General features: G+C 50.7%; 1 protein-coding gene across 1 annotated transcript; it reads left to right on the top strand.

Annotated features, from left to right (window-relative positions):
- Positions 1-501: 501 nt before the first annotated feature.
- LOC115514742 (endogenous retrovirus group V member 2 Env polyprotein-like) lies at positions 502-9787 on the top strand. The gene is given in 2 exon segments (XM_030316888.1): positions 502-814; positions 7361-9787. A coding segment is annotated over 1 exon segment (1536 nt). The 5' UTR covers positions 502-814; positions 7361-7597; the 3' UTR covers positions 9134-9787.
- The last annotated feature ends 5748 nt before the right edge of the window (positions 9788-15535 follow it).

Here is a 15535-nt window from a genome sequence, read left to right as displayed (position 1 = left end):
GCTCCCTCATCAAGTAATGCGGGGGCCCCGGGCAGGCGGCCCCCACACATGCTGGTTCTTGCCTCGTCCTCCCGTCTCTGAAAATCCCTCCCTTCCTCTAGGAGGCCCTTCCTAACTTCGCCGGCTAAACTAGCCCGAGATGGAACAGTGGCTGCGTTGGGTCCCCTCCCCCCACCCGGCCCTAACCACGGAGCTCGCTGCTGCTCTGGGCTTATCCCCCTAGAAGAGCGGGCTGAGCTGCACGTTCTAGGGCCCGAGACCTCACAGGAATGCGGAAGCAGGATGTTTGCCAGAAAGAACTCAGCACCGGAAACCGGACTACATCGGCCCGCGCCCAGGTGGACCCCGGCGCCGGCCCTTCACCTGCTCTCTCCTCATTGTAATACGCAAATGCAGCCAGGGGTGGAGACCTAACATGCTAATGAGACAGGCGGGGCAGGTGGCGGCGCGTGCTGCCCAGTGCGCCTGCGCGCCAGCTTCTCCCCGCCCCGCAAGCCCGGGCGTTCCGTCTTTCCCGCCTCGGCCGCTTTGCCAACCGCGGGTCGGTGCCGGGGGCCGGCGGGGACTTCTGCGCCTGGCGCCGCGCTGGTGCCGGAGGATAAGCCCCGGGAAGCGCGTCTCTCGGCCTCATGTCGATTTCTGTTTGCGCCGAGAGCCAAAGAGCCGTGGGGTCGGGATCGTACTTTGGCGACCACGCAGGGACCCCGAGAGGGAGCCCCGGTGACGGACCCGGAGCCTGCGGACCGCGGAGGGAGCCCCTCCTGCCGTGCGACTCACCAGCGGCTCGGAGCTGGAGTCCCGCGTCCCCGCGGCGGTAAGTCGTGCCTCCCGCCGCCGGGACTCTGCCCCTCGTCTCGGGCCGCGCATGCGGCTGCGGGTTTTGCCCGTCTCCCTCTGTCACTGTCACTGTAGTCTGCTTTTCTCGGACGGAGCAAGGTTGTCTGGGCCAGCGTCCCGGTCCCCCGACTCTGACCTCCCCGGCGTTGGTCCCCTGCAGGGTCACTGGGAGCTCTCTGGTGGGTTCAGCCTGAGTGTCCCCTGTCCCCTGACTCTAACCCCCAGTGGTGGTCCCCTGCAGGCTCACTGGAGGGCCTCTGGTGGGTTGAGCCCGGCCTGGGTATCCTCTCCGCTGGCTTTCCTTGTGGCTGGTCTCAGTTTCCTGGGTGTGTTTGAAAGCCGGAATTACTTCCAGACTTTCTTGTGATTTTCTTTGGGGTCAGATCTGTGTTCTTTACCTGTTGTCTCTCCGAATGGGGCTGTGGCCCTGAGAACTAACTCTGTGTTGTCTTTGTGTAAGTGTTAACTTCTTAAGTCAGTCTTGGCTTGACCCTGACCATCTTGTCTTCTGTTTGTCTTGTGAATCATCTGGTACCTTTTTATCTTATTAAGAGGGAAGGAGAATTCCTGGTGAGTCAGACTTCGTTCCAGTGTCAGGTTGAAGAAATCCAGACCTTGGTCGGGATTCGGGGGGCCTCAGGGTTAATCTTTTTGCGTACCGGGGAGCCGCCTGGTTTAAGAAATCAAGCTTCTCTGGTCGTACTGGCCTGCTTCTACCGATGTCCCAACCGGGACAAGGAGAGGTCCATTCACACAGAATCACACAGACTTCACCCAGAATCACCCAGGCTTCACACAGAATCATACAGAATCACGCAGTGTGACTCTATCTGCTAGTCAGCTTTCACCTTTTTTCTTTTTTTATAAGTCACCAGGCCCATCCAACTTCCCAACATGTGCAACACCTTAAATGGGACAAAGGACTCCCTTCTAGGATTTTTTTTAAATAATTGGGATCAGGGGCGCCTGGGTGGCTTAGTCGGTTGGGCATCCGACTTGGGCTCAGGTCATGATCTCACAGTTTGTGAGCTCGAGCCCCACATCTGGCTGTGTGCTGACAGCTCGGAGCCTGGAGCCTGCTTCGGATTCTGTGTCTCCCTCTCTCTCTGCCCCTCCTCCGCTTGCACTCTTTCTCTCTCTCAAAAATAAGTAAACATTAAAAATAAATAAATAAATAATTGGGATCAGTTTAAATTGGATGGTTTGAAGAAAAGGAAAACAAAAAAAAATTTTTTTTTTTTTTTTGCATGGCACTGTTTGGCCCCAATATCTTAGGCGAACAAGAACCAGGAACAGTGGCTCCAAAATGGACCATTAAATTTGTATGCTCGAATTTAAATTTGAATACTATCTTGCAGTTGGATTTGTTTTGCAAAAGATCTCAGAAGTAGGGAGAGACACCAAGACCCCAAATTAAGGAATTCTTGCAGAGTCTCTGTGGCCTCAGATCGTTACCACCGGCACCCCTCTCACTGCTGGGTTGAAACCAGACATTTTATTTATTTACTCATCTATTTAAATTTATATTTATTTATTTGAGAGAGAGAGCGAGCAGGGGAGGGGCAGAGTGTGAGGAAGACAGAATCCTAAGCAGGCTCTGCGAAGTCAGCAGAGAGCCCAGTGTGGGCCTCGAACTCACGAACCATGAGATCATGTCCTGAGTCGAAGTCAAGAGTCGGACGCTTAACCCGCTGAGCCACTCAGGCACCCCAAAACCAGACATTTTATTTATTTATTTATTTATTTTTTTTTATAAAATTTTTTTTTTAACGTTTATTTTTGAGACAGAGAGAGACAGAGCATGAACGGGGGAGGGGCAGAGAGAGAGAGAGACACAGAATCGGAAGCAGGCTCCAGGCTCCGAGCCATCAGCCCAGAGCCCGATGTGGGGCTCGAACTCACGGACCGCGAGATCGTGACCTGAGCCGAAGTCGGACGCTCAACCGACTGAGCCACCCAGGCGCCCCAAAACCAGACATTTTAGACAATCCCCTGTTCTAGTCAAGTGGGACCTAGTACTCCTTTGCAGCAGTCCCATCCCAAACCCCCTCTACCCCTGCGACTTTGACCCCAACAACTTCCCCTCCTTCCTCCAAGGTCTCCCCACCTCCTTATTCATAAGGAGCTTCCCTGCCCCTGCATCCTCCTCCCTCCTCTGGAGTAAGTCCCACTAGCACCCACAGTGCCCACCCACCCACCACAGGCCCCAACTGGATCTGTTTCCCCTTAGGGAAAGGACATACCCGAGGAAGGGATTACCAGAGTTTCGTGTCTTGCTTACAGACCTGGTTCTGTGTAAAGAAAAGTTGGGTCATTTTTCCAAAACAAACAAACAAACACCTGACGAGATGTCATCCCAGGCCTTACTGTTGCACCCTAGATGAGGAAGACAGATCCTTAGGAAGGCTGGGGATTATGCTGACAGCCTGGGGTCTTAGGGTCTGCCAATCCAGGGGACAGAGTGCTTGGGGCCGGATGAAATGCTGTCCCTGCTTGGGACCCACAGTAGGATCAGGAGGGCACAACCCCCAGGGGGCAGAGGCACTTTATTACCTGCCTGTCTGAAGGGATGACGAAGCGCCTAGCCAAACCAGCTAATTATGACAAAGGGAGGGAAATACCTCGGCAAAAAGGATGAGAATTCAGCCGTCTTTCTAAACCACTGATGGACGCCTTCCGCAGACGCCCAAATGGAGACCCAGAGTCGCCGCGGGGAGGTCTTTACTGACTGTGTGCTTTATCGTCCAGCCTGCCTCTGATCTTAGGGGGAAGCTACTGACGTCAGAGGCAGGTTCTCAGTCCCTGCTGTCACCTTTGGTGGAGGAGGCCTTCAAGGTTTTTAATAACTGAGACAGCGCAGAGGAGGCCAGTAAAGACAAGGGTAGCAAAACAGGCACAGGTTCTGGCTGCCCTGCTCAGGGTGACCCCAGGAGGCCCAGAGGCCGTAGCCAGAACCATCGGAACAAGTGTGCGGAATGCAGGCGGGAAGGCGGGGGGACCTGAGCCTGCCCGCCCCAGAGAGCGAAGGGCACACACGGACTCCCACCCCCGGCCAGTCTCTCGGAAGAGGGGCCGTGCGACCACAAAGAGGCCCCAGGAGCTGCCCGCCCCAGCACCCACCTGACCCCTTACCATTGTACTAGCGGAGCCTCGGTCACCCTTGACGTGGCAGGTAGGAAAACTAAATTCCGTGTAGATACTGGAGCCGCCTGCTCTGTCCTGACCCAACCTGTGGGCCCTTCCCCAAGCGTGACATGTGCTAACTGGGAGAGATGCGGCCAAAGGTGAGAGCGTTCACTTTCCCCCTCGCCTGTGAAGCCAGATCAACTGTTCTACGCATTCCTTTCTGTAGGGCCCGGAATGCTCTGGGGAGAGATCTACGAAACCATTCTGGAGCCGCTCTTTACCTTGAAAAGGGTGATATTAAAATGGAGATAGACCAGAAACTGGGATTTCAGCCGTGGGCACTACTGGATGGTCCCAGGCTTGAGCCGCAGATACTCCTGAGGACAAACAACCAAGTAGACTCACGTCCCAGGGGAGGCAAAAAAAAAAAAACAAAAAACAAAAAAAAAGTCTCCCCCGTTCAGGGAAAGGTAAAACCTAGTGCAGGGTGTCTAGAAAAAAATAGTTTCCCGTAAAAAGTAAATCTTTAGGAGGAATCCAGCTGATAATTTCAAAATTTCTCAAGTATGGATGGATCAAGCCTTGTCAATCCCCATGTAATACCCCAGTCCTCCCAGTGAGGAAGCCCAGCGGAGAATATTGCTTTGTACAGGATTTGAGGGCCATAAATAAAGCTGTTCTCATACACCCGGTAGTACCCAACCCGTATACTCCGCTTACCCAGGGTCCAGGCGATGCTAAATTTTTTACCATCCTGGACCTGAAGGGTGCCTTTTTCTGCACATCCCTTTATGAGGAGAGTCACTATTTACTCGCCTTCGAATGGAAAACCCCTGATACTCAAGACACTACCCAGCACACCTGGGTGGTGCTTCCCTGGGGCCTTAGAGACACCCCCCACCAATCTATTTGGAAATATAGTGGCAAAAGAGTTACAAGAATTAAAATGGAGAGATGGGATCCGCTTACAACATGGTGATTTGTTAACAGCCAGTTTGACTAAGCAGTCCTCGGACTGTAATACCGCAAAAACCTTATGTTTTCTAGCTAACAGAGGATATAGGGTCTCCCCCATCAAAGGCTCACATATCACAACAACACGGCCAATATCTGGGCTTCATCCTATCTCCAGGCACCCATGTCCTGGCCACGGATCCCAAGAGGACCAGCAGCGCCTGCCCACACTGCCAACTAGAAAGCAACTCCGTGGCTTTCTTGACACGAGAGAGTTCTCTTGTATCTGGTTCCCCAGTTACGGCCCTGATGCAAAGCCCCTATATGAGGCCTTGAAGGGGGAAGAAAGGGAACCCCTACAAGAGACTGTGTTGGGGGGCTTTTAAAGCCTTGAAAATGGAGCTGGATGGAGCCCCTGCACCGGAGTTCCCCTATCTGGATAAACATTTTACCTCATCTACCCATGAGAGGCAGGCTTTGGGGGTCCTAACTCAAAAGCTGGACCCTGATCAGAGACTACTTTTCAAAATGACTAGACCCAGTTGCACAGGGACGGCCCAGCAGTGATGGCCACATCTCTCTTAGCGAGGCCAGTAAGCTTACCCCGGGTCAGCCTAACTCCCTGTCAGGTTCAGACCATGTTAGAAACTAGAGGGCACCACTGGCTGACTGGAGGAAGGCTAACTAAGTATCAGGCCCTCTTGCCAGATTCCCCAGATATTTTGAAGGTCCACTGGACTGCACCCTGCTTCACCCTGGAGGTTAAGGGTCTCCAGCATCAGTATGGAGACAGTAGAGCAGACTTCTAGCAGACCTGACCTTCAAGACAAACCCCTTGACAATCTGGATATGGTGTCATTTATGGACAGGACACTTGTGGAGAGAGGCATCTGGAAGGCAGGGTACGTGATCGTGAACCTAAGTAGGGTCATTGAGGCCAGAGCTCACCTCAACACTTCATCCACCCACAAGGTTGAACTGATAGCCCTAATTAGGACCTTGCAGTTGGGGGAAGGAAAAAGATGAAATCTCGACACTGATTCAAAATATGGGTTCCATGTACTACATGCCCTCGCGGTCGTCCAGAAAGACAGGAAAATGTTAACAGCGAGAATTCACCAATAAAACGTAAGGACCCAATCTTCACTCTTGTAGAGGCAGTACAGCTTCTCGTTTAGGTGGCTGTAGTCCATTGTAAAAGTTGTCAGAAAGATGGGACCTCTGTAAGCAAAGAAAATAATAGTAAGGCTGACCGATCAGCTGTTCACAGTCCATGGAGCACAAAAACCAGATCAAATTACCACCTTGATGGTTGGCTCCTCTGAGTTCCCCGGCCACCCTCAGTGCTCCCTGCTGGCATGGGAGGACACAGAGACACAGGGATATACAGAATAAAGTGCTGGTAGCTTATGAGAGAGGACAAAATTCTCATTCCGGAAGCCCGACAAGAAAAGCTCAAACATTGACATGATGCATGCCACCCATTATGGCAGAGATGTCCAATGGGACTTGGTGCAAAAGGTCTTTCTAGGTCAGGGACTTAGACAATAAAAGCAAGTTACCCTTGCCTGTGACTTCTGCACCCAAAATAAACCACAGAGCCGTCCAGTCTATCCCCGCTTCTCATGCCGGTCCAAGGCCAGGGGGCATTTCCTGGGGAAGATTGGCAAGTGGATTCTACCCAGATGCCATCACAAGCAGGCTACAGACATTACCTCGTGTTTGTTGATATTTTTACCGAATGGGTATAAGCCTTCCCACCCGGGTCTGGGAAGGCGACTGAGGTCTGTAAATCCCTCCTCAAAGGGAATTCCCGAGTCTCTCCAAAGTGGTAACGGGCCTTCTTTGATGGCTAATGTCACCCAGAGCCTTTCAGCAGCCCTGACATGCTCCCTGGCACCCCCATTCCTCAGGGAAGGTAGAAAAGATGAATCCGACCCTTAAAAAGATGCGAGCAAAACTCTGTCAAGAAACTGAAGAGCCTTGGGTCACATTGCTTCCTCTCACACCACTCAGGATTCCCACCGCCCCTAAGACTCAGCGCATTTGAAATGACAGGAGCGACCCTTCTTCCAGTGAATGACATGGGAGACCCTTCTTCCAGCCCGTATTCCACCACGCGGGAAGATAAGCCAGAACTTTCGGCCTTTGATTTCTTTGTTTGGGCTGAGTGCTAAGAGCCAGTTGGGCTTCTGCTAATCATAGGCTGCCGGCACCCCTAGGGGTGATTTAGAAGAGCCCTCCCCTCTGCAAATTGATCCAGGGGGTCAGGCCTTCCTTCCAAGTTGTAAGGAGGGCTCCCCAGAAGAAAATCAGTTGCTCCCCAAGTGGCAAGGTCCTTACCAGGTGATTTTTAGTCACTCCAGTGGCAGTTAAGCTGCAAGGAATCCCTAGCTGGGGACATCTTTCCAGGCTAAAATCTTTTTCTCCTGGACCTCCTCAGAAACGCCTGGAAGGCCTGGAACCATCTTCCTCACGTGAGCCTGTGGGAGACCTCAGATACTTGGTTCCAGAAGCGAGCCTCAGAGTCAGATAAGTGATTCTATCTTGGTGGATTGGTTTGCTGACGTTTCTTTTTGTTGCCTCTGTTTTCCTTTTTCTTCTCTGTGGGTACATTTCGGGGCACTCCACTCTGGCAAACACCTGTTCTGCCCCTGCTGGGTCTAGAAGACCAGAACCAATGATGGGTTGCATAATGTGGGCCCTTCTCTTGGCCCTTCTCCTGGGGATGAGTTGGGAAGGAAATAACAAAGGGAGGGAAACCTGGGGAGAAAATTCAATTGTCAATTTCTCCAGCATCGTGGCCTCGGGAAATAATCTCTCTAACTGTTGGATCTGCCATCCCGGCCCACGGGATGGGGTTCCTAAGCTCCAGTTCGAGCCTACAAACGAGGATGTGCCTCTCACTTTGACTTCCGGACCCATTAGGAGCACACCACTCCTGGTGGCGGAACTCAAGGACCGCGAGGATATGACGTGTGTGACCCTTACAGACACTTGGAACCAAACTGGGCTCCAGGTTAAGCGCCCTCTTCTCTGTAAAGAACAGGGGCGGCCCTGTTGCCCCTGCGAGACCAACACCTGCCTTACCAGTGCGGGCAGCTCGCCCTCCATTTATCCCATGTCCTTTTCCATTGCAAGCTCTTCGTGTGTCCCCAACCAGACTCACTGGTGTGTGGACTCCTCTCTGCTTCCCCCGGGCGACCAACCTAACTTCTCCTGTACTCACTGGAAAGGAACAGCAACCCCTTCCTGGAGGCTCACCTATCAGACCCCATCTGCCTTCGATAGCCACGAGGGAATAGAGGAGGACGCAGAGCTAGGTGGGGGGCCGATGGACGGAGGGCCCCTGTCCCCCAGGTGCAAGAGCACACCTAAGTGGGGTCCCCTTTTACGAAGTTGGTTTAATTCCTCTTCAGCCCGCCGGGCCTGTGCCCCCCCTGGATATCTGTTCCTCTGTGGGCCGCCACAGAATAAACTGCCCTATGAAGGGAGCCCCGATTCCTCCTTCTCCTGGCCTCTTCGGGCAGTGGCCTACGCGTGTTTAGATAATGTCCACTTCCGGGGACAATGCACTGTGGGACGACTGGGCCCAGAAGGATTAGGCGCCGCTATATATAACGTCACCTCCCAAGGCAGACGTAAGAGAGCCCTCGGGCTTATCTTGGCGGCAGCTGGAGAAGCCACGGGACCGGCTGCCCCCCGGGAGGGCATTGCCTATCATGAGACGACCTTAAAAAGCCTTACCCAGGTCATCGAAAACCTGGCCTCAAGCGCTGGCGACACCTCAGAGGGCCTCCAGGAGTCCCTAGATTCCCTTGACAGTAGGTTAGCTGTAGATTATCTTCTGGCCACACAAGGGGGTGTCTGTGCGGTAGTCAACGACACGTGCTGTACGTACATCAACGCCTCTGGGGAGGTCGAACTAAATACCCAGGAGATTTACAGACAAGCCAGATGGTTGCATGGGTTCAAGAGCCCCAGTGCCCAAACTATATAGGACTCAGAGGTTATACGCCTAACATCGCCTGATTCCGTTCTTTCCTGGGCCCTCTTGTGGCAAAAAATTCTTCTGTTACTATTCAGACCCTACCTCCTTAATCTTTTGGTTAAGTTTGAGTCTTCTAGAGGACGGCAGTTTCTTGTCAAACAGATAGTGGCACAAGGGCCCCACCTATCCAGCCCCAAGAGGAACAAGGTCCTTACAGGTCGTTAGAGCAGTCAGCGGGAGAGTTTTACTCCTCCTGGTAGGACAGGGACGACGCCCCGCTCAGCAAGAAGCAGTTTCAGAAGATGAGACCTTCGGCCCCTCCTCCTTAGGACTAAGGAGGGTAAAATCTCTCCTGTGGAGGTGGGGAGGGGTGAGGTAGACCAGGGGCTGTGTCTGGGACCCCCCCCCCCCCCCGCCCTAACCACAATGCCCATTGCTCTGTGCTTTTGTCACCTTAGGAGAAAAGGCTGAGAGCTACATGCTTTTGAGCATTATATCTCATAGGGATGCGGGGGCAGGATGTTTTCCAGAAAGAACTCAAATGAAGAAACCAAACTAAACCAAGCCTGTGCCAAGATGGACCCCAGCACGGACCCTCACCTACTTTTTTCGTCGTTAGAATACCAATAATCCCGGCCGTGGGTGGATACTTAACATGCTAATAAGACACGTGCTGCGGAAGCATGTTCTGTCCACTGCGCCTGCGCCCCAACCTCCTTTGTCTCCACCTCCACCTGCTGAGATGTCCCTCCTTCGCCGCTTCAGCCCCCTTGCAGGCTTTGCCGGCCTTTGTTCCGGGAGCCGGCTGGGGACGTTTGTTCCACCGCCGTCTCTCTGGTCTGGAGCATAGACCCCCCAATAAACGCCGCCCGAACCTTTTCTTGGCGTCGTGTCAATTTCTGTTTTTGCGGAGAGCTGGAGAACCCTGGGGTCCAGAACAGTCCCGCCGGGTTCCTCTTTCTTGGCTTTCTCAAGTCCCGGTCCCTGGTGATGTGGATGTCTTTTTACTTGTTTACTTGTTAGGGAGGGTATTTTTCATATGGGAGATTTGCTACCTGCTTTCAGCGGGACGGAGAAGGGTGTGAGTGTCCTTGCACTATTTCCTAGGTAACTTATTTAATTAAGATCATCAATATTGCCAGAGTGATACCTGCCCTTTCTCTCTATATCATTGTAGGGGAGGCAAAACTTTACCTCTTCCCATCTTAGGTTTTTGCCTAGGACTCTTAACGAAAACACTAACAAGAGAAAAACAGTTCACTCACACAGTGCACATCACAAGGGAAACCTAAATGAAAACAAACTCACGATGGTAACTTAGAATTCCAACTTATTTTCCATCTTCAATAAAGGAGAGCACATTTGCAGAGGTGATAGGACAAAGGAAAACAATTTTAGGCCCCAAGGCCAACAAACTGGGAAGGTACTAATAAGGGAGGAAAGTAATGGAGAATGGTTGGTTTGGAGATTCTCCTGGTTCCTCTCTGGGCTGATAAATGTCAGTCTCCAGTAAAATAATTTATATCTTGCCTTTAGGCAAAACAGGGGGAAAGTAAAGAACTTTTCCTGTGTTGGCTGCCTTGTTTTTTTTTCCCTGACTCAAAAACCTTTTGTTTAATTTATACAAAAAGCTACTAAATACAAAAAGTAGTTTAAAACAAAATTGTTTGTTTGTTTTTTTTTCCTGGCAGAATTTAAATGCACATAATGGATAATTGTGAAGAAAATGCATTTTCCCCACAGTGTTCAGGACTTAAATTCTACTGAAATCTTTGTTGGCCCCTTCTAGAATTGCCTTCAGCTCAAAATAATTTCTGTGACAAAATAGTGTATTTTGGGTGGCCTATTCTACTTTTCATCATTAAAATGTCTAGGGCCTTTTTTTTTTTTTTTCCTCCCTTACATCTAAAACTGATTCTCTGCTCAGTGGTCATCACATGCCTGAGACTTCTCATTTGGGGAATATTATTTTGGAAATTAAATGGCGTGGGAGGCACCCAGAGGGGAAAGCTGAGGTTGATTCCTGTATATTTCACCAGATGAGGCTGCTCAGCAGGGTGTTTGTGCCTTGTGGGCATTTAAACCTCAGACATGCTTGAATTCCATAACCCTTTAAGATGACTTCTAGTCAAAAGTCATCCCCGTCTAGAGTCTAGAACTATGATTCTAGGCTTTTCAAAATTGGAAGGGATTCAGGGTCCCTGGGGAGCTCAGCTAGAGCAGCAGGTGACTCTTGTTCTTGGGGTTGTGAGTTTGAGCCCCACATTCGGTGTAGCAGTTACTTAAATAGATAAAGAAACTTTTTTTTAATTGGGAGGGAGGGGGGTGCCTGGGTGGCTCGGTCGGTTAAGGTTAAATGTTGGGCTGTTGATTTCGGCTCAGGTCATGGTCTTGTGGTTCGTGAGTTTGCGCCCTGCCTTGGGCTCTGTGCACAGAGCCTGCTTGGGATTCTGTTTCCCTCTCTGTCTGCCTCTCCTCTGCTCGCTCTCTCTCTCTCTCTCTCAAAATACATACATATGTAACATTGGAAGGGATTCTAAAGGTTATAAAACCCCAAATATATTAAATAATACATAAATAAATAAAACCCCAAATACCTTTAGATCTGAAGGAGAATGTGGGCTCTGAGAAAGCAAAATCAGGTATGACAGCTGCTTCCCAGAACGGACAAGACCACTCCGGGATTGTGACGGAGTGAGACAAGTCCCCTGTGTAATCATGTTCGGCACGCAGACACAAATGCAACACCACAGGCAAACCACAAGAACGACCACACGTCCCCGTCTCAGCTAACCGCTTCTTTACCCATTACAATTTCAGCCCACTCTGTTCCTCCATGTCCTAATAAACATCAGAATATTCATTCCTGCCACCAGTCCCCCGATTTCCAGCGGCATTCATCCAGAGCAACCCTTCCCTCTTTGACCCTCTCCCAAACCCCCACCACAAACTGAAATCCTATAAACCCCTCCCACCCCTCTCACTGAGACACCCCAGCTCCCAGCCTCCCCACAGTGTGTGAGATCTGTGCTGCGGTAACAGGTACCATCAAATTTAACTGGGTTTGGCCACAGGTCCGCCTTGGCTGCTGGGCTCCAGCGTGGCCACGGACAGGGCAGAGCCCCTATCGGTCTCCCAGCCCTCCTACCCATCCATCCCAAACTTGGCTGCAGACTTTCACTTAAGTTCCCTAGATACAGCAACCTCTCTTAGCAAGTGAAGCCAAAAGGAACTTCCTGCGGATTTCTAAGAACATAAACTGCAACAAGAAGCATTCCTTGTTTGTGATGTATTGATAGTTTTTCGGTAGTCAAGTATTCACAGAAGGGAACAGTCACTCCACTATACGATTCTCAAGCACATTCCCTCCTCCTTCCCACGTCTTAACTCAAATCTCAATTGCTTTAGTTCTGTTTATTTTCCAAAGAAATTCCTACAAGAGCTTGGAGAATTCTGGGGTTCTCCCACATGGTTCCATCAATAAGGCTTTGCATCTCTTATAAAACCATAAAACCTCCCTGTTACTGCAGAACGCAAAGAGCGCAATGGTACGCACATCAGCGGATCTTCATTTCTCTGGGACTCTTTGCCTCTAACTGCGTTGGCCCTTCCATAAGATTACGGCTACATAACCATGGAGTTGGGAAGAGTGAAGAAAAGTGACCTATCTGTAGTGGTGATGTAAAAGAACTGTATCAGGGTTCTCCAGAGAAGCAGACCCAACAGGGTAGATACAGACATCTGGAAAAAGATGTGTTACGGGGGACCAGTTCATGTGACTGTGGAGGCAGAGAAGCCCCGGCCTCTGCCCCCCACAAGCTGGAGCCCCTGGAGAAGTGCTCCAAACCCCGAGGTCTGAGCACCAGGGAGCCAGCGTCTGAGGGAAGGGACAGCTGGACATCCCAGCTGAAGCAGAGAGCGAACACGCTTCCTCCGTCTTTGTTCTACTCAGCCCTCAATGGATTGGGTGATGCCCGTCCGCGTTGTTGAGGGAAACCTGCTTTACTCTGACTGCCGGGTCATGATCCCGGGGTCATGGGCTCAAGCCTCTCGCCGGGCTGCGTGCTGAGCATGGGGCCTGCTCGAGATTCTCTCCCTGCCCCTCTCGCCCGCTCACTTGCTCCTCTAAAAAATGAAAAATAAACTAGTTTTAGAAAGAGGAGCAGGACACCTGGCTGGCTCAGTGGGAAGAGCATGCGACTCTTAATCCCGGGGCTGGGAGTTTGAGTTCCATGCTGCATGTAGAGCTTACTTAAGACAATAAATAAATAAACTTAAAAGAGAGACAGAAGGGGCAAGTGGTTGCCTCAGTCAAGTGCTGGTGAAGGTCACGTAGAACGAGGATGAGAGTGATCCCTGGCTCTGACTAGTCTAGGACACTGGGAAATCTGAACAGTGGTGGGAAAGGGCCGAAGAGATAAGTCCTGACCTTTGGCCATGAGATTCACTCCATAGGGAGCGGGTCACATGCCTCGGCCCAAACGATCTTCACGTCTCAGAGGGAAAAGTCTGTTTCGGGTCTCCAGTGGCCCTGGGCGTGGCAGGACCTTCCCCATAGCAGCCCCGCATGGTTCAGGCATCTCACAAACAACGCAAGCCTGGAGAGACAGGGGCGCCTAGCATCTCTGTTCCCGGAGTGAGCCTTGACTCAGACATCCCGCCTGGGATGACCCAAGGTGTTCCTTTATGTAGAAGTGACTCAGATGTTACCCCGTCAAAACTGGGGCTGCCACATAGCTTGAGTTCTAGATACCATTGCTTTCTATCTCCCTGGCCCCTTCCTTGTTCCGTGTAGCTCCCTTGGGTGCAGGAAAAAGCTCTTCTTTTTTTCTTTCCCCCCCAAAATTCCCTGTGAGATTTTTTTGACAACATAGAGCAGGGGTCAGGAGTCTAGTCATAGCGTGTCGAGGAGAGGAAACCCATTATAGATGACATTTTTCAGAAGTTAAACACAAAGGGGAGTTGAGAATGAGGCAGGAGCATTTCAAACGAGGAAGGCCAACGGCCAGTTAGTTTGATATCAGCTGCAGATTCTATTTTGGCTTTTGTGCTGATGAGAAGTCAGAGAGTAAGAACTTGAAGGGGAGCTCAGTTTAGGAGAGGAAGGTAGACTTGGAAACAAAAGACAAAACTAAACACATGTGCCTGTCAGAGTAGGACTCAGGTCAGCTGTGTGCCAGCAGAGAGGACCAGGAAGTTTTCTGTGTCACAGGATAAACCAGGCCCATGTCCTGGAGACTCGGTTTCGCTTGGAGGGGGCCTAGGTTATCCAGAGTCATATTTAAACAAATCTCGTATATAATGAAGTAAAATGATGTGATTTACCCCAAACTTACGGGTAAGACCCAAGACTTTAAGAGTATTTCTCACTTGAGTTGGGCAGCGCTGGGAGCTCCTTCCTGAAGCCCCTCTGGTTAGGGTGCTCGGCTGGGACCACAGTGAGGTCCGGCCCAGGGAACGAAGGAGCAGCTCTAGAAGAGAGGGTGCACCTGCTTGCTTCTGGAAGAAGTTGCCCTTAAATGAGCTTCTGAGGGAGGAGCAGGACTTTGTCCTGCAGATGCTGTAGGAGGCGGGGAGACAGCACCGGAACCTGGAGGCCTGGAAAGGTGGTGTGGGTTGAGGTTACCCCATCTTCCAAATTCTTCGAGAGGTGGATAGGCCATCGGAGGGGAGGGAGAAGAGGCCGAGAGGAAGGAATCAGGGAGACAACTAGATCCTACATTTTCTTGACCAGATTAAGTGTCTGAATTTGGTGCTGGGGCCACTAAGGAGACATATAGGGGTTTTGAAGCAAGAAGTGACATGATCAGATTTCCATTTGGTAAAAGCCATTCTAGCAGTCTTGTAAGTCAACCGGAGCAATTATTTTTTGTTGGTCGTTTTTTTCTTTTTTAATGTTTATTTTTGAGATAGCCTGTAGGTGGGGGAGGGGCAGAGAGGCCGAGGACAAAGGATTGGAAGCGGGCTCCGCATTCACAGCTTCAAGCCCGATGCGGGTCTGCAGGTCGGGTCTGGCTCATGAACCCTGAGATCATGACCTCAGCCAAAGTCAGAGGCTCAACCCACCGAGCCACCCAGGTGCCCCTCTTTTGTTGGTCTTAATCATAACCTGAAATAAAGGCAAAGTACAAACTGGGGTGGTGAAGGATATGAGCCACAAATATAATACAGGATTGACAGCTTTAATTTATAAAAAATTCATACGGAAGAATAGGAAACAGCATCAGAATGTCTGGGGGGGGGGGCAATTTGCCTGGAAAAATCTCTTCCAGAGTATATTAAATAGTTAATATGAAAAGTGATCAGCCTCACTGTCCTGTAAATGTCTAGTAAAATAATAATTTGATCTATTTCACCCATCCCATTAGTGATGACTAGGGAATAATTGTTCTCAGTGTTGGCAGGAATTAGGTGAGAGGCTCATTCCCGTTAACAGTGTGATAGGTTTAACTTTGGCAATATGCTCAGAATTCAACTCCTAGACCCGATGACTATCTTTCTGGGAATTTGTCAGAAAGTTTGTCAGGAAGTATCAAAGATGTGGACAAAGATTTATGTCTTTATAAAGTGCACTAGTTATAGTAGATTAAAAAAAAAAAGCCACTGAGATGTCCCACAATCTTGGGA

Source organism: Lynx canadensis, chromosome B2, assembly GCF_007474595.2.
Source record: "Lynx canadensis isolate LIC74 chromosome B2, mLynCan4.pri.v2, whole genome shotgun sequence".
Classification (NCBI taxonomy): Eukaryota; Metazoa; Chordata; class Mammalia; order Carnivora; family Felidae; genus Lynx; species Lynx canadensis.
The sequence above is the reverse complement of the archived record's forward strand: the minus strand, read 5'-3'. Positions and strand labels throughout refer to the sequence as shown.